Source organism: Trichoderma gamsii (genome assembly GCF_001481775.2).
Source record: "Trichoderma gamsii strain T6085 chromosome Unknown Scaffold_37.2, whole genome shotgun sequence".
NCBI classification, from domain to species: domain Eukaryota; kingdom Fungi; phylum Ascomycota; class Sordariomycetes; order Hypocreales; family Hypocreaceae; genus Trichoderma; species Trichoderma gamsii.
The window spans coordinates 105,039-128,415 of record NW_020171374.1 but is presented as its reverse complement, the minus strand read 5'-3'; the positions used below and the strand labels follow the sequence as shown (position 1 = coordinate 128,415).

The 23,377-nt window shown below is 47.8% G+C and overlaps 6 protein-coding genes across 6 annotated transcripts; 5 read left to right on the top strand and 1 right to left on the bottom strand.

Annotated features, from left to right (window-relative positions):
* Positions 1 to 495: 495 nt before the first annotated feature.
* TGAM01_v208593 (hypothetical protein) lies at positions 496 to 1,595 on the top strand (the record flags this gene model as incomplete). Its single annotated transcript, XM_018806290.1, has 3 exons — positions 496 to 993; positions 1,059 to 1,287; positions 1,354 to 1,595. The coding sequence occupies 3 exons, from the start codon at positions 496 to 498 to the stop codon at positions 1,593 to 1,595; spliced, it is 969 nt and encodes a 322-aa protein (XP_018660541.1).
* Positions 1,596 to 3,149: 1,554 nt separating this feature from the next.
* On the top strand, positions 3,150 to 4,264 carry TGAM01_v208592 (60S ribosomal protein L19; the record flags this gene model as incomplete). Its single annotated transcript, XM_024550369.1, has 3 exons — positions 3,150 to 3,313; positions 3,374 to 4,102; positions 4,183 to 4,264. 3 exons carry the CDS (start codon positions 3,150 to 3,152, stop codon positions 4,262 to 4,264), a joined length of 975 nt encoding a protein of 324 aa, XP_024404878.1.
* A 2,122-nt stretch (positions 4,265 to 6,386) lies between these two features.
* TGAM01_v208591 (hypothetical protein) lies at positions 6,387 to 12,283 on the bottom strand (the record flags this gene model as incomplete). Its single annotated transcript, XM_018806292.1, has 8 exons — positions 6,387 to 6,590; positions 6,649 to 10,904; positions 10,961 to 11,078; positions 11,140 to 11,382; positions 11,442 to 11,507; positions 11,569 to 11,622; positions 11,694 to 11,934; positions 11,997 to 12,283. The coding sequence occupies 8 exons, from the start codon at positions 12,281 to 12,283 to the stop codon at positions 6,387 to 6,389; spliced, it is 5,469 nt and encodes a 1,822-aa protein (XP_018660543.1).
* A 1,469-nt stretch (positions 12,284 to 13,752) lies between these two features.
* On the top strand, positions 13,753 to 14,676 carry TGAM01_v208590 (hypothetical protein; the record flags this gene model as incomplete). The annotated part of the gene is made up of 1 exon (XM_018806293.1): positions 13,753 to 14,676. The coding sequence occupies one exon, from the start codon at positions 13,753 to 13,755 to the stop codon at positions 14,674 to 14,676; it is 924 nt and encodes a 307-aa protein (XP_018660544.1).
* A 1,003-nt stretch (positions 14,677 to 15,679) lies between these two features.
* TGAM01_v208589 (hypothetical protein) lies at positions 15,680 to 18,933 on the top strand (the record flags this gene model as incomplete). The annotated part of the gene is made up of 4 exons (XM_024550368.1): positions 15,680 to 17,039; positions 17,109 to 17,626; positions 17,696 to 18,220; positions 18,277 to 18,933. 4 exons carry the CDS (start codon positions 15,680 to 15,682, stop codon positions 18,931 to 18,933), a joined length of 3,060 nt encoding a protein of 1,019 aa, XP_024404877.1.
* A 3,379-nt stretch (positions 18,934 to 22,312) lies between these two features.
* Positions 22,313 to 23,292, top strand: TGAM01_v208588 (hypothetical protein; the record flags this gene model as incomplete). Its single annotated transcript, XM_018806295.2, has 3 exons — positions 22,313 to 22,423; positions 22,483 to 22,982; positions 23,040 to 23,292. 3 exons carry the CDS (start codon positions 22,313 to 22,315, stop codon positions 23,290 to 23,292), a joined length of 864 nt encoding a protein of 287 aa, XP_018660546.2.
* Positions 23,293 to 23,377: the final 85 nt, after the last annotated feature.

Below are 23,377 nucleotides of genomic sequence, written 5' to 3'. Positions count from 1 at the left end.
TTATTCCTCCTGAAGGCCCGGGGCCGAAATTTCAATTGTCATCCCGGCGGGCTTTCTTCCGCCAGGCGGAGCCGGGCCTCGGGGGCTCATGGGGCTTTATAGGCGACGCCGGCGGGGAATTTTCCACTTGCGGACGGAGAACCCGCCGCCGGTCACGCATTTTATAAGCGCCACATCGGAAGGCACCAGAAAGACAAATTATGCATGTGTGTAATGGAGTGTGAAGGCATTTTGAATTAATAAACTGTTTTTCTTGATGTTGAACTCCGCTGCTTTGAGGCGGACTTGGAGCTGCGGACCAGAATAATGGGGAGTCAGGAGAGAGATGGCCTGGGTGCTTTGTTTTATGTGGGAAGATGGAAGAGCAGGTGCTGTGTATAAGAAGCAGACAACGAACGACAATGTTGCTCAATATCTTCAACAGTCATCACAACGATACAGCAACAAAACCTACTCCAGAAACAAAATCCTAGCAGCAATACTTCCTCAGCAACCATGAGTCTCCCATCCCTCAAGCAGTACCACCGAAAGCCCTATGCGGCCATCTCTCCCTCACGCCCAGAACTCAGCCAAGCAGGCAAAACCGTTGTAGTTACCGGAGGCAACAGTGGTATTGGCTATGCCATCGCCCGCAACTTTATCAAAGCTTCCGCCAAGCATGTCATCATCTTGGGTCGCCGTCAGGAAGTTGTAAAGTCTGCCGCCGAGAAGCTCTCCAAAGAAGGAGAGGGCTTTGGATCGTCTACTGTGGTTGAGGGCAAAGTCTGTGACGTTGCAAGTCTCGAATCTACCGCAGCTTTCTGGGAGGGTCTCCAGCGCAATGGAGTTTACGTCGACGTTTTGGTCCTCAATGCGGCGTCGCACACCCAAGTAGCTCCCATTCTCGAAAATGGCCTTCGCAACGTCTGGGCCGATTTTGAGGCCAATGTACGCTCTACATTGGATTTTACTGAGCGATTCTACAAGCAGACGGGCAAGCAAGGCTCTCGCAAGGTTAGATCATCTCTGTTCTCTAAACAAACCGTATCAGAGTTGTAACAAGACTGACGCTTTTGTAGTTTTTGGTAAACATCTCGACTATCGCCGGATATATGTGGCAGTCAATGGCTCCAGAACGCCCAAGTTATGGCATGACCAAGAATGCTGCTACGCTCTTGGTCCAGCAGATTGCCAAAGATACCAAAGTCGACGATATGCAAATCATATGCTTCCACCCAGGTGGTGTTCTCACCGATATGGCTCGCAGTTCTGGTGCAAGCGAGGACATGGGATTTCCTTTTGATGATGGTATGGCTCCCCCATATTCATATTCTCCCCACATAAACCTTTCGTACTAACTCTCGAATCTTCCAGAAAACCTTCCGGGCCAGTTTGCGGTCTGGGCGGCTAGCCGAGAGGCTGAATATCTGCATGGCCGGTTCGTCTGGGCTAACTGGGATGTTGACGAAGTGAAGACTGTTCTGAGCAAGCAGATTTCGGAAGAGCCCAACTTCCTCAAGGTCGGAGTCGAGGGGCTATCTGAAAAGGATCCTAACCCCATGATTCCCCCTGAGCTGCTTCAGAAGCTTAAGGAACTTCAGCAGCAGGCAAATTAGGCTAAGAACAGGATTTCGTATGAGAGCAAATTGTCCAATTTGAAATGAAATTTCCACAACTTAGCAGAATGTACATGAGATAAATTCTATTTTGATCAATATATATGTAAAATGCTACAAGATTCTATACGCAAAATGCTTGTTTTCAAAGAATATAGGGTAGTCAGTGTCATGTAGCTAGCATCAAATTTAGCTAGGGAGAAATGCGCCTGCTTCGAAGCAGAGATATGTACATGTAGTCGTCGATTCGTTGCTGCGCATTTGAGAGTAGTTGTATATAACAGATGGCTAACTAGGCATTTGACAGTTGTTTCGCAATGCAATATGGACTGATTCTTACTTCCTCTAAGGGCGCTGTGCCTACGACGTCCCTGTCACTCTTCTGTCATTTCCAGTCACTTAAAGCTGGAGCGTGGCCTTGCTTATGCGCCATACAGCGCTATATCACGCTTAAACGGGGTATATCGAGACTGCTGCTGTATACTAAATACATTCCGTGAGCAGCTTCACTTGAATGCTCCTGAGATAGCGCAGCCACAACCAACACTCTAGCCGCACATCTTTCCGGAAACCCGCCAACGCAAACATATCAGGGCCACGACAGTCGTCCGCTAAAGAGAATTTTTACTCTTTGAAATTTCTAATTCAGTTTAGCTGGCATGCTACACTAACTCCGTCGTATAAAATTTCCTTTGTCGGCGCCATCGCCTAGAATGCCTCATTTCGGGGATTTTTGCATTGCATGAACTAACAGCATCGCGCTGAAGATCGTTCCAAAGGGAGCGGCCAGGCACAGTAGCATCATGTACATGAAATTGGAACACCATCTTGATTTTGAGGAGATATGAGGCTGAGACTAGTCATACTAGCTGAGTGTATTGTCTCATGTTGGTCCCAACACACCTTGTCGATCTGAGGGAGGGTGAAGCCTTCGTCTCGCTCGCCTTGCCCTATAGAACAGCTCCTAGATAAGCCCCTGATCCGGTTATCTGGAATGGTTTGATATATCTACTGACCTTGCAAGATACAGATTCAGTATGAGCCATGATAATGGCATAACTTCATACAAATGGGTCGCCATGGCTGCAATAAGGAAATATTTTGGGGACGGCTATAATAGCTTAAGTTTCCTATAAGGCTACTATACAGTCTCCTAACGAATGATTACTTTTCAATATGAAGTAGCGTCAAAGATAACTTTCGTGGACTTGCTGTGAAGAATGTGTCGATCAGGTCTGTTGGTGCTAGCCTTTCTTGACAATCGTCAGGGCAGCATTCCGCATATATGCAAGCTAACGAAGAAACCACCAATACTCATCGTATAGGGAGTCATTGACGCGAACGGAAAGAATGAGTACATGATAACGCCTTAAAAGCCATACGACGCGACTTCGTGGTGATTAGACGCACGTATCTGAGGCTGGAGCTAGACCCGTGAAATCTTAAATAGACAGTGATAGTCCGTCTTCTTTACCGAACAGCAAGCAACATCACTCTCTTTTACTTGTATCACTCTTTTGCAAGACTATTCGTTGCCTTTAGAAATCGTCAAAGATGAAGAGTTGGCTCGGTGTTCGGTCTGTGGCCGTTTTGGGCGCAGGCCTCCTGCAGCTTGCTAATGCGCATAACGCGGAGTGTCCTCATCCCGCGGAGATCGTGATACACCACCCAGCGGAATATGTCTGTTGTGGTAAAACTACTTCTACTATGTATACTCAGTGAGTCTTGACTATACTGTTAATTGCACGCTTATATGATGTTACTGACATGTTACATAGGACCACGATGGAATGCTCAGGAGTCCCAGCCTACGTGACGCCTGGAGTTCCCATCCCAGCAGGAAATTGTGTGACCACTACAAAGTCGTGGGACGGCCCTACGACTGAGACGGTCACGATTCCTCCTTCTGGCTGGGGCCCAACTACCAAGATTGTGAAAATCCCAGGATGGAGCCCTGACTGCGTCACGACTACTATGTCCTGGACTGGCACTACGACTAAGACGGTGACAATTCCCCCCGCTCACAGTAAAGGGCCAAGCACCGTCGTCGTAAAGACTCCTTGCGATGAATCTGGATATGTTACCAAAACTGCACCCTGGGCCGGAAGTACTGCTACTACTTTCACCGTCCCCCCTCACAAAGGCGAGCCTGGCGCTGTTGTGATCAAGACGCCTCATAGCGGATATGTCACCAAGACTGTTCCTTGGGGCGGCAGCAAAACAGTCACATATACTGTGCCTCCCAAAGGAACTGATTGCGGCGAAGTGATCATAAAGAATCCTGTCAAGTATATTACAGAGACGATTTATTGGACTGGTACCAAGACGGAGACGTACACCATACCGGGCTTTGGAACTAGACCTGGTACTGTTGTCATAAAGGTGCCTGCTTTGGCTACCTACGGAGATAAGCCCGTCACTTCGTCGAAACACCATAATTCGTACAAGCCAACTTCTCCGCATGAGACTCATTCGTCGAGACCGACATCTTCGCATCATACTGGCTGGTATAAGTCTACATCAACCCATGGCCAGTTTTCGTCTCTTGGAATTAGCACATCTCATAGATCTATGTCGACTCATGGAGTCTCTACATCACATGGATCTACTTCCTTCAGAACCGAAACTCAGAAGCCATCATCGTCGCACGGAATTTCCTCATCTCATAGCTCTTCATCAAGAGGATCGGCTGCCTCCCGCTCCCACGATCCGTCCATCTCCCATTCACATGGATTCAGTACCTCCTCTTCCCATGATCTGGCTACATCGCATTGCTCTACTTCATCCCATGGGTTCAGCTCATATCACAGCACTTCGCGTGGAATATCATCTCACCCAACTACGTCTTCTCACGAGTCTACTGTAACACATAGATCTATATCTCACGGGTCTAGTACATTGCCACATACGACTACTTCTCGTGAAAGGACTTCGTCTCATGAATCTAGTACTTCATCTTATGGATCTACTTCATCGCATGGATCTACTTCATCGCATCTGTCTACCTCATCCCATCGGTCTACCTCATCCCATCGGTCTACCTCATCCATACCGACATCGGATAGGCCTACTACATCACACAGGGAATCCATCAGTACTTCACATAGGTCAACATCGTCCCATGTATCGTCTTCATCGCATGGAATTAGCTCGCATAGTACATCACACTCTGGAACTGCCTCTCATCCAACGACGAGCTCTCACAAATCGACTAGCACACACGGGATTTCTACATCAAGTGGAACAACGACTCATGCAACGTCGCATAGTACGGGCACGTCCCATACCAGCTCCCACCACGAGACTACTACTTCCCGCAGGTCAAGCACTTCTCACGGTACCGCTACATCTCATAGGACTACATCAACTCATGAAACTTCGAGGTCAACTTCTCCACATACAACTACATCTAGCAGACCAACTTCAACGCATGAGACAAGTGTATCACATAAATCCACTTCTGCTACTTCTCATAGAACGAGTACATCACGTAGTTCCACCTCGACTCATGAGACTAGCACATCAACTTTCCCTCACACGACCACATCCCATAGATCTACCTCCACCCACGGGACCAGCACATCAAAGTCAACTTCTCCCCATACAACATCACTTAGATCTTCAACTGCTTCTCCTGAAACAAGTACATCACATAGATTTACTTCCACTCATGGGATTAGCACATCGAGGTCAATTTCCCCTCACACGACCACGTTACTCAGATCTACTTCAACTCATGGAACAAGTACATCACACAGATCTACCTCAACGCACTCAACAGGTACCTCTCATGGAACGGATACAGCTACAGCCCACAGATCTACCTCTACCCACAAGACAAGCACATCACAGAGATCTGGCTCGGCACATGGGACAAGTACGTCGCATAGATCAACCTCCAGCTATCAGACTTCTACATCAAGACTAGCTTCCTCACACACGACTACGTCGCATGGGTCTACTTCAACACATGAAACAGCGACATCACGTAGATCTACATCGACGCATCAGACGAGTACGAACAGATCTACCTCGACACACGAGACAAGGCCGAGTTCCTCTCCGACGACCTCAACCCATGCACCTTCTTCGACGCATGGGACGATGACATCTCGGGGAACAACCACATCTCACCCAACAACGACATCTCGCTCAACAACAACGTCTCATGCAACAACAACGTCTCATGCAACGACGACGTCTCGGGGAACAACCACATCTCACCCAACAACGACATCTCGAGGAACGACAAATTCTCGCCCGACAACAACGTCTCGCCCGACAACAACGTCTCGCCCGACAACAACGTCTCGCCCGACAACAACATCCCGCTCTACCAGTACGCTATAAAAGTAGGTTGGTGGCATTGCAATCTCTATCAATGAATACTGTAGTATCTGACAAGCAGAAGTTGGGAAACCTACCTTGGGATTGTTTAAGAGTATGCGAAGAATGAGACAGAGGCTCCTTTGTTTTATCTGAGTAATTTCCAGTGTCTGCATAACAAACATCGTTTTATTCATGTTTTTCTTTTTTTCCTTCTGCTATTTTCCTCTGTCTTTTTCTCATGTTCCCTTAATGTTTTGAGCAAAATGTGTTATCTGTTAGTGAAAGTAAGAAGGAAGGCCCAGAAGAATTCGTGATAATGAGAACAATAAACTAATATTCTTTCTGTTTTTCATTGCACTACGTACGCCCTCCGTGGTATTCCTTCGTAGATTTATTTATTCTATCTACCTCTAGCCCGGGCAGTTCTCTAACTAATTACTTCCTAAGCTATATGCTGACAACTTAATCTGAATCCGAATCTGTTGAATCCGAAGAGTCCGACGATGCATCATGATGCTCCTCATCGTCTGGTGAATCTTCAAACTCTGGACCGTTTTCGTCAAATATATGATCTGAGAAATGGACCAGCTCCTTATGAGTATAGCATTTCCAACATATGTCGTAATCAGTACATTCCTTGCAATGATAGCAAAAGCCGTAAATACGCTGCATCGTTGTTAGCGACATGTGCAAAGGTTCGCTTATGAGAATGAAGGGCACTTACACATCTGCAACTATCACATGTCGATGTGCTGAAGACTCCCTTCCTGGATTTATCGTCTTCAGATTCTTCTTCCGGAACCTTCTTTTCATCCTTCTCTTCCCCATTCTCCTTCTCCTTTTCATCTTCAGAAACGAGTCCATGCTTCAATAGCTCAATGACTTCTTCTGGTTGCCCAGTAAACCGAGCAATCTTCAGCGGGGTCCACTTCTCCTTACCAACTGAGGCTTTCACAAAACGGTTGGCCCCGTGCTCGAGTAAGAGTTTCATCGTCTTCACTTGCTCTTCTGGCTCGCTCGCGTGATCTGCAGACAGCCAACAATCCGTGCCGCGAGCCGCCCAGCATAGCGGCGTCCAGCCGTCAATATCGACCTCATCGATAGCCTCTTTATTAGGCAAGAGTGATATGATCTTCTCCACGGCCTGCACTCTTCCAGGCTGTGCCGCCCAACTCAATGCGGTCCGTCCAATGATATCTTTCGAATTGATGTCCCCACCGGCCTCGAGGATCGCCTTGAAGTTTTCAATACCGTTTAAGGCTCCGACATGTATAGGCATCCGATTCATTGAATCCTTAATATCAACTTTTGCTCCTTTATCCAACAGCGTCTTGATCGTTTTCGGCGTTGCTGCGTAAGCCGCTGCATGGAGGGCGGAACCAACAAAGCCACCTTCTACGTTGACATCTGCTCCATGGTCCAAAAGGTAGTCAACTACCTCGTCTACTATTCGGTTTTCGCCAACTGCGAATTGCAAACATGCTGCCTGCAGAGGAGTTCCACACGGGCCGTAGTTGATGACTTGATCAACATTGGCTCCATTTTCAACGAGGAATTTTACAACATCCATGTGACTTAGTCGGCATGCCTGATGGATAGCAGCGCCATCACATGGTGATCCGAGGTGAATATTAGCGCCATGCTTGATGAAGTATTTGGCACGCTCCAGATTTCCCGTGTATGCTGCCAGAGAAATAGGCGTATCGCCCCGTGTCTTTTCCTGAATATTTAGGTTTATTCCGGAATTGACAAGAAGCTTTACATTATAAAACGACACATTGGTATAATGGAGAGCTGACTTTCCGTCCCCGTCGACTTGGTTCACATCAAGCCTTGATGGATATTCCATTAGAGCGGCGAGCGCATCGTCTTCTTGAGCTGCCACGTGCAAAATAGGTACTCCTTTGTCTGATACGTGTTTGAAATCGGCTCCATGTTCAGCCAGTATGCGAATTGTGTCCTTGGGGGCATGTGATGCCGCGCATGTTAGAGCTGTCCATCCTTTCTGGTCCTCGTCATCTCCGTCATAAACTTCTTCCAGAGCTGCACCGTGCTCCAAGAGAAGTGTCATGGAGTCATTATAGCCGAACCAGGCCGCATGCATAAGAGATGTGAATCCTGCATTCTTTCCAATGTTTGGGTCTGCGCCATTCTCGACCAGTATACGAACTATATCGGCATCGGGAACGGCAAAGTACAAAGGAGTGATGGTGTCTGAGTTGACTTCGTTGACCTTTGCGCCTTTCTCTATCAATAGCTTGGTAAGATCTTCTTTCTTGTCCAGCGCGGCAAAATACAATGGAGACTGGTCGCTTGAATTCAACCCGTTGATCTCTGCGCCATGCTCCAGAAGCTTCGGGACAAGATCCATGGCAAGATCGCTTCTGCAGGCATGAATCAGCACAGGCGTGCCGTCGGCGTCTTTTGCGTTGGCATCAGCATTGATTGAAAGAAGGAGGTCGAAGATCTCGAGCCGGTTCTCGCTCGCCTCGTAATCCGTGATCATCTGAGTAAGGATTGGAGGCGAGATAAACTGGCTGTTAGGATCTGCGCCGCTGGCAATCAACATCTGACAAATCTTCAGATGACCTTTCACAGCAGCATATCGTAGAGCTGTGCCCCACATGGAAGGTCCAGGAAGATTTGGGTTGGCGTTTTTGTCAAGCAGAAGCTTCACGCATTTCTCATAGCCGTCATCAACAGCCACCGTAAGCGGCGACCAGCTTGAGGGGGTGTCATCGGGTTTGATACCCATATTGGGATCTGCTCCCAGCCCCAATAGCACTTCAACAACGTGATGATGTCCCCACAAGGACCCGAAATAGAGCGTTGTCTTATTGTCCTCGTCCGTGACTTCCAAGTCAGTTTTCCCTTCCTCGGCCAAGATTTTGGCAATCTCAGCATGGCCTTGTCCGGCGACATGATGGATGGGAACTCTGTTGAATAGATGGCGGGAGGTCATATCCGCATTGTGCTTAATGAGGGTTCGGACCATGCCAACATGGAAGTTCCGGGCTGCTTGAGAGAGTGGAGAGGCTTTGGTGATCGACGACCAGCTGCTTTCAATATCTGGAGGATATCCCAGGTCAAGAATTCGGTCTGCAAACCGATCCAAGCCAATCCACGCTGATCGATGCAGTAGCACTGGCGACCAGGTAGTGACATCCGGCTTTGGGTTCTTGGACAGGATGCGGTCAAGCATATCTATCATCATATCCTCATTCCCATATGCCGCAGCGGCCAGAATAATGTCCATAAGAGTGGATTCAGGCACGTCGATTTTCTTCATAAGTGTCCGAACAACTTCCGATTGACCCTTTGAGGCAGCTTCAAGCAAGCCTCGGCGTGTATCCGCGTCATCGCGTGCTTCAATGGCATCAAGCAGACCCAAGCTTGCGAGAATTGGGAACAGAGTGTCCAAACAGGTAGTACTCCTAGTGATTGGATTTGCGAGGGCCCAATAGCCCTTTGCCCAGCCGCTTGTCAACTCGGAAGTTGACGACTGGGGGAAAAACTTGGACAGGTCGGGCTTAGGAGAGCTAAGCAAATAGTGATGCGTCCAGGCTTGGAGAGCGTAGGAGCATAAATTTCCTCGATCCGCAAAGGTAGGTGACTCGAAGGATTCCGCATCTGTGGCTGTGAAAGTTTTGCTGATATATTCTCCTACCGTTGGCTGAGAAAGATATCTCAAACAGAAGTTTGCAATATCTAAGTGAGCGGTTTCCTTGATCTCATTCCACAAAAATTGAGAACTAGCGGATTTCTCACCACCCTCACTTTTGCCCATAAGAATGTTCCGTAGCCTTGGATGCCAGAATCTGACCTCGTTGTGTTGTATCACAACAACGCCCGCGAGCCACACCTTGATCTTGGAAACAAGGCTTTCTATTGCCGCTGAATCGGGTGAGGCGTGGCCCTCGTCAGGATCCGATCCAAGGTAGATCACAGTTGCAAGTTCCCAGATAGTAAGTGGTCGTACGGCATAGAGGAGCCATGTGAGGAGCTGACGTAGTACTGCTGGCTCAGGAGAATTTCCAAGAACCCAAGATAGAAGCTGTTCCAGGATTTGATCCTCGTTAGCAGATGCCTTGGGGTCGAATTTCAACGACTTGAGCAAGTCTTCAATCGTAGTCTTATATGGCCATTCTTCTCGCACAGCCGCTTGTTCCCAAATGATATGTTTGGACAGAGGATCAAATTTGTCAATGAACTGCTGCTGATCTTCGATGACACGAGACTCAAAATGAAGCTCTGGGCGTGCTGTGAGTAGTCGTGCCATGTCATCTTTGGAATCAGTGTCGGCGACGCTTATCAACTTCTCCTCAGACGCATCAAGATCCATATTTATACACCAAGGGCCTGAAAGTTCTTCTGAAAGGGCACCCGGTTTGTGACTTGTGACAACGACTTTCCACGAATTCTCGCTCGCTTGTGAAAGATATGCGAAGTTGTCGAGGAACTGTTTTCGAGAACCCTTTGTGCACTCATCCAAGTGATTTATAACAAACATGACATGGTCGACCTGGTCAGTAAATCGGAAGCGCTCGAATAGATAAATCAGATCTGCCTCTGTCCATCCACGTTCCTGCTCTAGACGAGCAAAAGTGCTTCTGATGCGATCTCCGCTCGCAGGGTAGAGACACATGATTTGAGCCAGAAAAGTGGCAAGCATATCTCTAAGAGAGTCGCACCTGACATCGTATCGATCAAATGAAAAGTAAAGGACGAGTGTAGTTGAGCTTTTGGCAGCGTGCTCCTCCATGACGTAGAAAAGCTGCTCTGCTGTTTCGCGGACGTGCTTCGTACCGTGAAGATAGAGCATTTGCGGCCCGCGGTGTTTCAGCCACGACTTGATTTCCGGTGAGTTTTCAACAACTCCATTGTCACGTTTACTGCTCTGTAGAGGAAAGATGGGCGAAGCAAGAGTCAGAATTGTTCTCTCGTAACGAAGCTGGTCTGCGGGCAGTTTTGTGTTGAAGGCTGAAATTTATATCGTTAGCCAACTTCACGAACATTACAAGGTTAGATAATCTCACTCTTCAGCAGTTCTCCAAGACAAGTCGTAACAGAGGAGTAGTCGTCGCTGTAATCGCTTGGTTCGGCTATTCGTTTCTCCATGGGTATACCAAGCGTTGCGCTGTAAGTGTCAAACGCCTTTCGAGTTGATGTTAGAGCGCATCGTTTCATATTGCTTCATATATAATTCAAGTCTTACCTTGTTTACCTTTGAGTTCGATCCTTCTTGATGATAGACACTAACTGCTCGGCTGCGTAGAAGAATTTTCGATTCAACAAACAAGCCGTTAATCTCCATAGCAGCTGCTGCAAATCCAGGTATTGAAGACGCAGAAGGTCGAATTTCCGCAACTTCTGAGTCATACGAGCCGAAAAGAAATCGAGAAAGCGTGTCCTCCATACCGAAGTGGTCAACACTTCGGTGAGGAGTACCGAGAAAAACCTGCGGCAAGTTAGGATCAGAGTGTTCGGAGCATTCCATAAAAGGGTCCATAATCATACCAGAATACGACTCATTTCCGCAATGTCTAGCCAGGAGGCTATATCGGCTGCCGCCGCAGACAAGGCCTAAGTTTTAGAGATTTAGCGACCGGGGTTTGCAACATGACATGATTGAACTCAAACGCACATCTTTAACTATGAGACCTCCAACGTCATGCGCAACAAACATAATTAGCCGTTTCTAAGAAATCGTTTAGTCAGATTAGCCGTATAGATTCGCTTGACGGCAAAGCATCTATAAAGTCCACAAACCTGAGTTTGGTTTCTCCTCCTGGCAGCTAGTGCTCGTAACAGTTTCAGAGCGCAGTTTCGGATGGCCTGGCGGCTTTTTCTACCACAAAACAGCTGAAGTGGCTCGTACTCAAAACGGAGAATCCTAGATGGCGAATCTAGCGACGCGGCATAACTTGCGACCCATTCACTATTACCAGAGCCGGGTCCTGCCTGGGATTCGTTTTCCCAGCCCCCGTAAACACCATGGATCACGACGAAGCTGTGTTGATGATTGTGAATTAACCGAATGAATCATTTACTTGGGTATGAATAGACACTTACTCTACGGCTGTATCAGAAGGCTCAGAGCTCCCTTCACCTTTCCATGTTACATGGAGGGGCTCAGCATCTGGGTCTTGCTCTTCTTCTTCTTCTTCTTCTGGCGGTTTCGTTTCGCTCTCTGGAGTCCCGGCTGAATATTCATCAGGAGTTGATTCATCCTGATTCTCGCCAGCAGCAACTGGCTGCGTGGTTTGCTCTTGTTCAGCTGTGGGCGCCAACTCAGGCTCTGGCGAACCGCCCCGTGAATCGGAAGCGCTAGAGGCGGATGAAGAATCTGAATCTGACATTCTCGGTGTGGCAAGACCAGTTCACGTAGCCTAGGTATTAAGCATAGACAGCCAGGCTGCCTGTGTTATATACACAAGTCTGGAGGGCAGCCGTTTGGTGGCTTGCTTGGATACTTGAGTAGGTAGATCAAGCGTAAAAGATGAAGATAAATGTAACTGTACGCGAACGATTAGCATGTCGATACTTGTTTTAAGCCACTATGAATTGCAGGAGAAGCGATGAGGATCATAACAACCTGAAAGACCACAGTAAAGCAAAGCGTGATTAAGAGGACTCACCGACATCAATAGTGATTGCCGTTCTAGCGCGCCGCAGTAGAGCGATACCACGAGATATCCACCCAAATATAGCGAACCCTTATTATTTGGCGATCAAGCGGCCTCGCACAGAAGCATAATCCAGCTAGGCCAGCTTGGCCAGAGACGAAAATATTTTACTGAAGGGCTTGACCGCGGGGTCCTATGACGCTCAACTTCCCCTCCATAGAGTCAGACAACTCCTCAGAAGGTGAGCAGAGCTGAAGCGGTGGAGCTGGAACTCGACCCGGTCAAGTGGCCGCAAGTACCACGAAGGTACTCTCCCGAAGATCTGACATGCATAAGGAGTTACGGGGCTCACAGGTTCGTTGCTACGCGTTGATTTAGACGACCTCTGATGCTACCTGGTGCTCCATGCAAGCAACCCCAAGAGAGGCATCATCCTTCTGTGACAAGAGGGGCTGTGCACTTTGTTGCGCGGCAGAGCCGCATCGTTTTCGCGCACTGTAGCCTTAGCCGGGCCGTTCCACGCGAAGGAACAGGAAGAGTGGGCGCTAAATAACAGGTCCTGAACCCTGCTTGTTTCGAACTCAGCCCATGGGAATAGACGAGCCAATAAGATAAACTCTAGTGAGGAGAGAAACTCGAGCTGCGTCAATAGCCTCTCTAGTGACAATCATGAGAGCAAGTAGGCAGCTCTACCGCGAAAAAGCCAGCTGCTGAAGGAGGGAGTGCTGCAAAACTTCACACGCCCATTTCTGTCAACTAATCAACTAACAACAGGCCAAGGGCTGTTTCACGCAAGGGAGGGTAACACAAGTAAGGATAGAAGATAGGGCTGATGGGCTGACGAACTCTCCGAGCTCTCCCCGCAGCTCATTCCTATGGCTACATAAACGGCACATGCGACGGGAGTGGGTAGGATTAAACAAAGATGGTGGGACGATGCTAAATTCGCGGCACTAATGATACTATGAATCAACTGCAGCCTCGTGATGCAGCCGCAGGTACATATGGGGGCAGCAACTATCTGTGTTTTATAATCCCAAATTCTAACTAGATGGAGACTTGGGCTTTCAAATCGTGGCAGTGCTATTATTCCCGCCGGGTTATCCACGCTTCTCCTACCTATACTTCATAAGTCATTAGCCAGCTAGGAAACAACTTATCATTCCAGACAACGTGTTACACTGCAATCAGCCAAGTCAACCATGGACCGCGACTTCAATGACGACAAAATTCCAGATGAGGAAACTGTGGACGCCTTCATCGACTCAGATCCCGACTCAGATCTTGAGGACACTTCTGTGAGCATCGGGCTAAACAAGACGGGAGAGCGTGGCAGCGGTTACCACACTCGCAATGACCCCTCTGCACCCTACCAACGACAAACAGTGACGGAGCGTCGAGGCATTATTGAAGTTCGCTGCAAGTCACGAGATGTCATCCATGGAGTTTTGTCAGAAGAGACGGGAGAAAGCGGAACGCTTGTTGTCTACGACTTTTACCTCGACACAACTCGGAGATCACGGCGAATTGTGTCTGCGTCCCTGGAATTCGAGTTTGCCAATGTTGTTCCTGGAGTACCCGCGCCTCAAGTTCAGGCCATTGCGCCTTCAGGGCGTGTGACGTTACTGCCTTCAACCCAGGAGGAGTCGGTGACCCACGGAGCTGAAATGAACGCCGGCGTGAGTGAGTTGGGCGCAAACGCTGGCGGGACCCTCAAGTGGGAGAAGACTGTGAGCTATACGGCGAGCGACGATGCCAGAGTTACGGGGCACATCTTCAGCGATGACTACGGCAAAGGCGTTGGTGCGAGCTGGGTCCTTCACGAGAATGCCATGCTCAAGTCAGGCGTACCAAGCTTCTTGCGCTGTGCCATCTTGCTCAACCGTGGGTTCGACGAAAACAAATTTCAGTGTAAAGTGAGGATCAAGGTGGAAGCGGATTGGAAGTCTGAAATGGGTCGACTGTTTGGCTCAACTCCTCCAGATGACCCGGTTTTGTTCGACCCTGAAATGCCCTCCACTAACAAGCTACGGAAATACGATACAGAGAACTTGGGCTCTATCGACTTGGACGAGTTTACAGACATTATCTTTGACAAGAAATTAAAGAAGAAGGAGGAAGCTTAGTGATGGCAGATAGCGGGCGAGCATCTTGAGATTTAATAGAAATGGCTGGACAGCCAGCTTAGACAAATTCAACAACGCTCAAGACAAAGAATGAGGCTCTACTAAGCCATTGTGTTCAGCAGGTCAACAACGCAGCTTGATTAAAAAAGATTACTATACAGCTGTCTCCACAGGTCCCTCAAGTTTAGCTGGGATGTTGCTAGTGCCAAGTCTCTGGGCTGACAAGCTAAACGCAGGCAGAATATGAAGATCACTGCTGCGATTCGTCATGTCATAGACCACCAAGTCTGGATTGCACGAGCACAGACTATATTTCGCCAGGAATGTCCTACCTAGGCCTGGGCTCTTGCCTGTAGGGCGCGAATACTAGCATGGCGGATTGTCGTCCACGGGATACCATTGTGGCCAATCAGGCAAAAACTAGGCCTAGAAAAACTGGCTACGTTAACAGGGGCATCGTGATTAGTCTAGGAATCCGTACAAGCTGTTGCTATTCAAACTGTAGAGGGCGAACCTGGCTGAGAATCCCTGCAATGGGATTCTTGTCGTGTTTCGCTAGGCGTGTTGAGCAACGGCAACTGGCAACATGAAGGCAGAAATTCACGCAACCACGCTCGGAGCTCTTTCTGGTAGTCTCGCTAGCTTGTCAACTAGTGTTGACTTTTGCCATCCGGAATGGATGAGAACTACTATTTTGGGAACATGAGGAATACAAGTACGTTGAGTCTACTTGGCCCATATCTTCGGTAGCCCTAAATGATCATGTGGAGTAGCAATGGTCTCATTGCAGTTCACGCTTATTCCAGCAAATCCTGGCTGTTTTGAGGCGGCAGAAGAGAGGGGCCACGCGACTGGGGGCCAAACTTGGTGGTAATCGCGGCTGAAGACGACGCCAATACCATGCCGGGGGCGATGGGCAAGCTCATGTAGACTTGCAAACAAGTCTTAGCAACTTTGCTGCCTTCACACTTTCTACTATCAAGCCACCCCTAACATTCCAGCCATGAGCCCGCTAATTGACGACGAAGAGAGGGAGACTGACTCCCTAGCTGTGGGCGAAGAAGTTGAGAAAGCAGAGTCCAAAGCTGGCGATGAAACAAGCGAGGATGAATCCGACAGTGACGAAGAAGATGGAGAAATTGACACCCGAAATGGTAAAATATCAGTCAAAGATCTTCTTGACAAGGTCTTGAAAGCAATCAAAGATGGAGATAAAGATCTTACCAATAGCAGCCAGCTGAAGGCATTCAAAGCTGGCGATGGCAACGTCTTGGCCTCTAACACCGGAGACCTGCGCCAGCCGACAGCTTTGCACATCATGGCGGCAATGGACAAGAAAGAGTTACCAAAACTAGACAGCAAGATGGAACCACTCATCAAGCATCTAGTGGAACACGAAAATGATATTCTTGGCTATCTAGATCGATCGGGCCACACGCCTTTGTTCCTCGCCATCGAGGCGAAGAAAGAGAAGATGGTGCAGTGGATGTGTGACTCTCATCCAAATATCAGTGCCATCTTGGCCATCACCAGCAACGACAAGGATAAGATGAACTGCCTCCACATTGGCATTGATAAGAGAGTCAAGTTTTTAGACCTCCTCATCGAAAAAGCAGATCCTGAGACCTTGGCAGCTAAAGATGGAGATGGGAACACACCGCTTCATCTCGCTGTGGAGTATAAAAAATGTAAAAGGGAACAGCTGGATATTATACAAAAGATCATTGCCAAGAGCGACATCGTTGTTCAGCATAATGAGAATGGCGACTTCAACGACAACGGGTTGTCGCCGTATCTTCATCACAAAGAAAATGTCAGGAAAGCACAGGCAAGGGAGAAAGATAAAGAAAAGAAGAAGTTGAAAGAGGAGAAGGAACGTGAAAAGGGCAACACTCGTGCTCGTCCCGATGGCGTCGAAATCGACTCTTCTGCGCAGAATCAAGATCCAGCACCAAGATCTCAAGAATCTAGAGGGCCTGGAGGGCCTGGAGGACCTGCAAATCCCAGCGGGCAAGGTACAGATCCAAGCAGCCGTCCTGATAAGCGACCGACCGTTCAGACCGACTCTCGTAACAAGTATGGAGGGCGGGCGCAACCTGCAATGAACATAAACTCGCCAGCGACGGGCACAGCACCACCGCTTTCTGTGAATAAAGACGATCTGAGGAAGATGGCTCTACACGTACCCGATTCATCAGTAAAACCAGCTTCAGACGCAAGATCCGTTACTGACAGTGGCCATAAATCCAAAGTCGACGAAACCGTTCTGAAAGATGTAGAGCGCCTTCTGAAGCTACACTATCTTCGCTCCCGCAGCTACAATGAGGCCATGGAGATATTGTATGGACGTAATACAACTTCAGGTAAGACTTTATATAAGAGAAAGCTTTTGAGTCGAGCGCAAGTTTTCGAGGCTAACAACTTTCTTACAGACCTGGAACTATACTTTGACTTATCGGGACACGTAAATATTACCCAGACTGGGCTTGAGAATTTACTATCGAAACTCAAGTTTGAGGACATTCTTCAATATGTCGCTATTCCGAGAATCAGCGTGGAGGTGAATGTGAATACAGCAAATAGCAAGCGAGCCCGAGGATCTGGGCGCTCTTCAAAACAAGATGGAGATGGTCGGAGAGACTTGTGCTACATCTTCGATCGCTTGAGAAAGAAAGGTGTCAAGACCGTTCTCAAGGTCATCATTGACGATTCAACGATGCCTGCTCACAGCGATGAGGCAATTGAAGATGCCTTGAAGTTCATGGACGTGGAGATTTGGGATTGGAAAAGGATGGATCTATGCTCTGAGGTTATACACAGGGTGGCATCTAAAGCACGCGAAGTCAACCTATACTGGAGCGGCAATAACGCAGTTCTTAGAGGATGGAGCGAAGAAGGTGGCTTGAAGAGATTAAGTCAGCTGAAAACGGTTCATCTGCACATCCAACAGGTATGGTCGCATTATATCCGAATCGAAGAAGTGTAACCTTTACTAACGAAACAATTTTTCCGGGAACAGGGCCTTGAAACAAGTCAACGAACCAAGCAAAACGTCGAAGATTTCTGTGACCGTATGAAGAAACTATGTCCCGAAGTCAACGTCCTGAAGGAGTGGCCGATTGTACAGAGAGAACAGATGGATCTCAACGCGCTCATGTCTGGAGATCAAGCCGAGCATACAACGAAACACGAGTGGATCCAGTGTATGAAGGACTTCAGAAGACTGCTCTTCGATGCGGAACGATACTACGAACGCGGAAAGGTTGAGGAGACCATTGAAGAGCCAATCAAAATTGCTCTCATTGATGACGGTGTCGACGTCAAGGATCTGGAGTTTAGCTTCATCGGAGGCCGGACGTTTTGCACACGAGACGAGCAGCACAATCTGAACGACCCTTACTATGTGTCTAGTACGGGACACGGGACCATCATGGCGAAGCAGATTCACTTATTATGTCCCCGGGCGCAATTCTATGTTTTAAGGCTGGAGGATCATGCTTCAGAAGAGGGTGGTCGACAAATTACAGCCAAGAGTGCCGCACAAGTAAGTCCATATTATCACTACTGTTACTTAGTTTACGAGAGACTAATTATTATTAGGCAATTTTGGCGGCCGTGAGAAAGAAGGTTCACATCATTTCCATGTCTTGGACCATCGATCCTCCCGAGGACGAGGAAGAGAGGCGACTCCTTGACTTGGCTATAGGAGCGGCGGCAAACGAAAACATTCTCCTTTTCTGTTCGGCGAGTGACAAGGGAGCCAAGAGCAGCGAAACCTACCCCTCCAAGGCAACCAAAAAGATTTTCACCATTGGAGCGGCGACTTCATCGGGAATGGCCGATCCTTGGGTCGGCAATCTGGGAAACATCAACTTCACATTCCCAGGCACCAAGGTCGAGATGGATGGGCCCCGGAATGATGACTCGTCATCGAGAGAGGTCAGTGGCTCATCCATTGCCACCGCTTTGGCTGCAGGTCTTGCAGGGCTGGTGTTGTATTGCGTTCAGGTACGCCTGCTGGTCGCGACCGACCAGGAAAAGCACAAGGCGCGGCGGGATTTCCAGCTTTTGAAGCAGCACGACTATATGATGAAGGCCCTCAAAGACATTGGTACCACGGAGGAGAGTAATCACAAGTTTATTGAGGTATGGGAGGTATTTGGAAAGAAGGTCGAAGAGAAGGAGAGATATGATCAGGAGAGGTGGCTGGATTTGATCGCTGAAGTAGGCATGATTCTATGCAGAAAGATTAGTTGATTGATCATCACGATCATAGTTAGATCCGATCGCATTAGTTTTTAAGCAACCCGGTGGAAAGCTATCACTACTGTCACTGCTTGGTAGAGCAACTGTCTCGGAACAGATTTTCAGCCAGCAGTAGTCATCTCTGTGTAGCCATTGGCGATGTCCACTTTTAGCGTGTATAAGGAATCAATTAGATTGGTTATTTCTGGAAGGCTGCTTGCTGTATTCTGCGGACTGGAACAAAAAAGTGTAGCTCCTGTATCTTAGGCTGAATGGGGCCAAGAAAGGAAAGACTTGAAGATGAGAACCGTTCAAGCATCCAAGGTAAGCTACATGTATCTTTTGATGTAGAGCCTTGGTGAGCATTGCAAAGAGAAAAAAGAACTTGCCATGGGAGGATACAGAAGATGTATAGACTATCTTCATGCACATCTCCATCGTAGAGTATTCATAGTCTGCCCTCTTACTCCAGCTGAAATCTCCATGTTTATGCCGTTTCTAATGTACCCAGACACCCTTGCCGAGTTTCCCTCTTTTCTTTTCCTAAAGGAGCCCTCGTGCGTGGCTCCAGCTACGTCTAGCTTCTTTTCCTTGTAATATTACAGGATGACGGCCGGGCAGCCACTGATCCACGATTTTGTCCCGCGTGCCAAGCTTCAGCTTTGTCGTAGCTTAAATAGTGGGCTAGGCAAGAATTTCGAGTTCTCAGTCTCATATTTGCACATACGTTTCGAAACACTAATGACTTTCCTTTTCTTTACCTGTTTCATATCAATTTTGTGTAAAAGAAATGATTAGATACAAAAAGAAACATGAAAAAATGGAAAGCTAATACCTACTCTACTTGACTGTACATATGATTTACTATGTTTCCATGGCTTTGTATTTTCGCCTTCTCATTACCAATATGAGCATTGCTTTTATATCTCCATGATTATTTGACGTGATTTGAAAATCAGAGCTGGTGGACTCTCATGTGAAATATGGCCATTTTGGCTCCCCCATATTTAGCGTCCGAATGCTGTATAACGGCTCTAGAGTCCCCTAGTCGTTTAACCCTGCGATCATCGCATCTCAGAAATCGTTTAGAGCAAAAATAATCTGGCATTGCCCATTGAGATCTTTCTCGAAGTGTCCCATAAGTGCGCTGGAAGGTATGTAACTCTGACATTCTACAGTTAGTATGTTTAATCACTCAACTGCAGTCTCGAGTATTTGAGCAACACATGTGTCGAGTTTATCACATCACTGCTACTATCGCGATCTCAGTTGTTTGGGCATGAGGCAAGCTACTTGGTAGTCTAAATTTACATTCCCGAGCTATCACCGGCATTGAGACGATGTTAGTCCTGAAGAGCAGCCAAGCCAGCCGCGCGTGCTCCAAACACGCAACTTTCATTTTATTTACAACAACAAAGCTTTAAAAGACATATTAGAAGGGGCACTATAAACCGAGGTATACAGACAGCGTGCACATTCTTGCATCTTAGCATCGTCCGAACTTATTGATATTATATAGCCCCATACACGCTCTTAGCAAGGAAGTACATCATTGGAGGAAAAACTCATTCATTCTACCTCTTCGTGTTGTGGATCTTAAGCCTGGCTATTCTCCTACAGCGGCTTAACCTTTACAATCAAGATACGAGCTCGTTTATCGTACAGCTCATAGACCACCCGAGGATAATCTCAATCTTGGAAGGAGGGTAGCCTTCAATGCCTGTACCAAAACCCACCTACCTCCCTTTTCATTAAGTCCACATCTTGATCAGCACTAGAATATTCCTTTTTAGTCCACCTTGAGCTTATTTTAGTATTAGCATATTCGCAATAAGTTGGATTTTGCCCCTCGTGCCACACAATGGGGGCAGCTCGTGGATATAACGATAAAGAATACCGCATCCTATTGGTATACTTTTTAGCTTTGACGGCACTACGGCTATGCAGTTTGCATGGTATCGGCTAATAATAACTCATCTCTGTAACTGAATGTTGTTTGTAGCCGTTTCTCAAGCATTTCTTGTCTTTTGGAGCCAGTAACCGCTTATAAGATGGCACGGCGTTGGTAAGCGGTGCTCCAAGTGTGGTCTCCATGTTTCAAAATTGATTTCTGAATTTGCTTCATCATTTAGGGCTAATTCCCGCGACAAAATTAACTGTTATGGAAAATGGAACAGATGTAGAGAGGCGCGCTGTGCGTTCCATACTTCTAAATCGAAGGAGTAGTCTACGGAACGCTGATGGCCTGTGTGCACGGCTAATCGAGAACAGCTTAGGATATGTCAGATAGGGTTACCATGAAGATTTAAACATCGCCAAGATACCATTTGCAGCCCTTGTCTTCACATCGAAATCGCGACAATATGGCTAGATATGGGAGCAACACCTCCTGATCGAGCTCTCATCTGGCTCACGGATCTCTTTTGGCAGTCGCAAATTTCCTATTTGAGCAGTACAATTACACTTGGCGCCGCCTCTACGTCGGAAATATATTAGAGTGCCAAAATGTTTCACAAATAGGAGAGTAGGTGGCCCATAAAAAAGGAAGCTAGCTGAGATGTAGAAACAATTAGGCGCCCCATCAAGCTGTTTTTGTGAGAAATCTACACCAAATGCTCCGCGTTTTTGCGCTTGTGCGTTTCAGAATAAACTAAATTGGTGGCTGAGACAAAATTAGAGTGTGCCGAGGACCGGACGCCTCGCGCAAGGGCATGATATCTCAGGTTTGAGATCGACAGATCGACCAGTGTCGTCTAAAGTAGGACTGTTGGTTTAAGGCCATCTAACACTTGAGGAAGGTGATACTACCTGCTGAAAACATACAAGTTCTAGGATGATAGCTTACAATATGTTGATTATACAGTCATCACGCTCGTTCTTTAGCTTCGGGCTTGGCCGATCAGCTGAAAGACACCTACCATAACAGAAGACGACGGGTGTCAGAGAGCTTCCAAAAGCAGTAGCTTTTAGATGATGATTACATGTATCTTTAGCAGCGTGAATAGTCAACTTAGCACCGACTCCTTCTAATATGCTCTATGCCGAATGTTTTGTCAATCCTGATGCTACACAAAGGACTGATTACATAGTAAGGTAAGCAAATACTGGTTAGTAATCGTAAATCCGTGCCCCTTATGGCGGCAGCTCCTTAATGAACGTGTTTTAGGTCGACGGCACAGATCTCCTTTGCCTATTGCAGATCCACAATATGCTTAATGAACCCAGGATCACAGCAGTTCGTGCGAGCTTCCGCGGGCAAGGTTTCACCTGGTACTGGCGGACACTGACCACCCACACTGCGATATATAAACGTCGCGGTCTCCCATAACAGAATGACTTCGACTTCCAATCCATTAATCCATTGAACACATCCGCTCTTTTCCTCACCACAATGCAGCAGTCTCAAATGTCTCTTCGAGCCGCCGCTCTGTTCGGCTTGGCTACTCTCCAAGGTGTCACTGCTCACCTTGCTGCTTATACTCCTGGAATGTTCTGCCCTGAGGTATGTATCTATCGCGATTATGGTTTTATATAGCCAGAAAAGGCTAACATATTCCACAGAACTCTTACAAAGGCCCTCTCACAAACTTCACCGACCCAAACCACGTTGTTTTCGACCCTCTCTTCAACCTGCAGCAGGACAGCTGGTTCCTGTCCAAGGGCCGTAACTGCTGGCTCGCACCACCAACCGGTGTCTGGGAAATCCAGGCCAACTCCGTCATCCAGGTCCCATGGGCCAACTGGCAGAACTCCACGGGCTTCTATGCCGACGGAAAGGAGCAAGACCAGCGCCCCCAGCCTTTCTCAGTCACGAACCCTGCCGTCGTTGCCGCCGGTCTAGTCTCATCATCTGGAGGCATCAACACCCCCAATCTGCACGCCGGTAATAAGTCCACTGCTGCTGGTACTGCTGTTGCCATCGCCTACAAGTCCAACATCTACGATGTGAAGATGGAGGACTTTGTTGTCTTTACCACCGCTCCTCAGACTCCCTTTGAGCGTCTAGTTACCTACGATATTCCCAACCTGAAGGCCTGTGAGGAGTGCCTCTGCGCCACTGTGTAAGTTATACATATACAAGATATGGTATAAGCCATTATACTAACAGTTTTACTTAGTTGGATCCCCGATGGCTATGGCCAGCAGAACATGTACCAGGCTCCTCACAAGTGCAAGATTATCAACCCCAAGGGAGGCCAGCAGCCCAAGACTCCTTCTCTTGTTCCTGGTCCCAATGTCAGAGGACCCAAGCAGATGATTGCTGCTTTCCAGGCCAGCGGAAACAACGTTCAATGGAAGAATGGCCAGAAGGTGCCCACCTACACCTCCAGGATGGGATTCACCGCCGGTGCCCAGACTGATATCTTCTAAAGGGCTTGCAGGCTGCAAGACCCTTTGAAGCACAAAACAGGGGTTATTTTCCTATGAGAGCCAAAGACCTCTGCTTCTTGTTTTC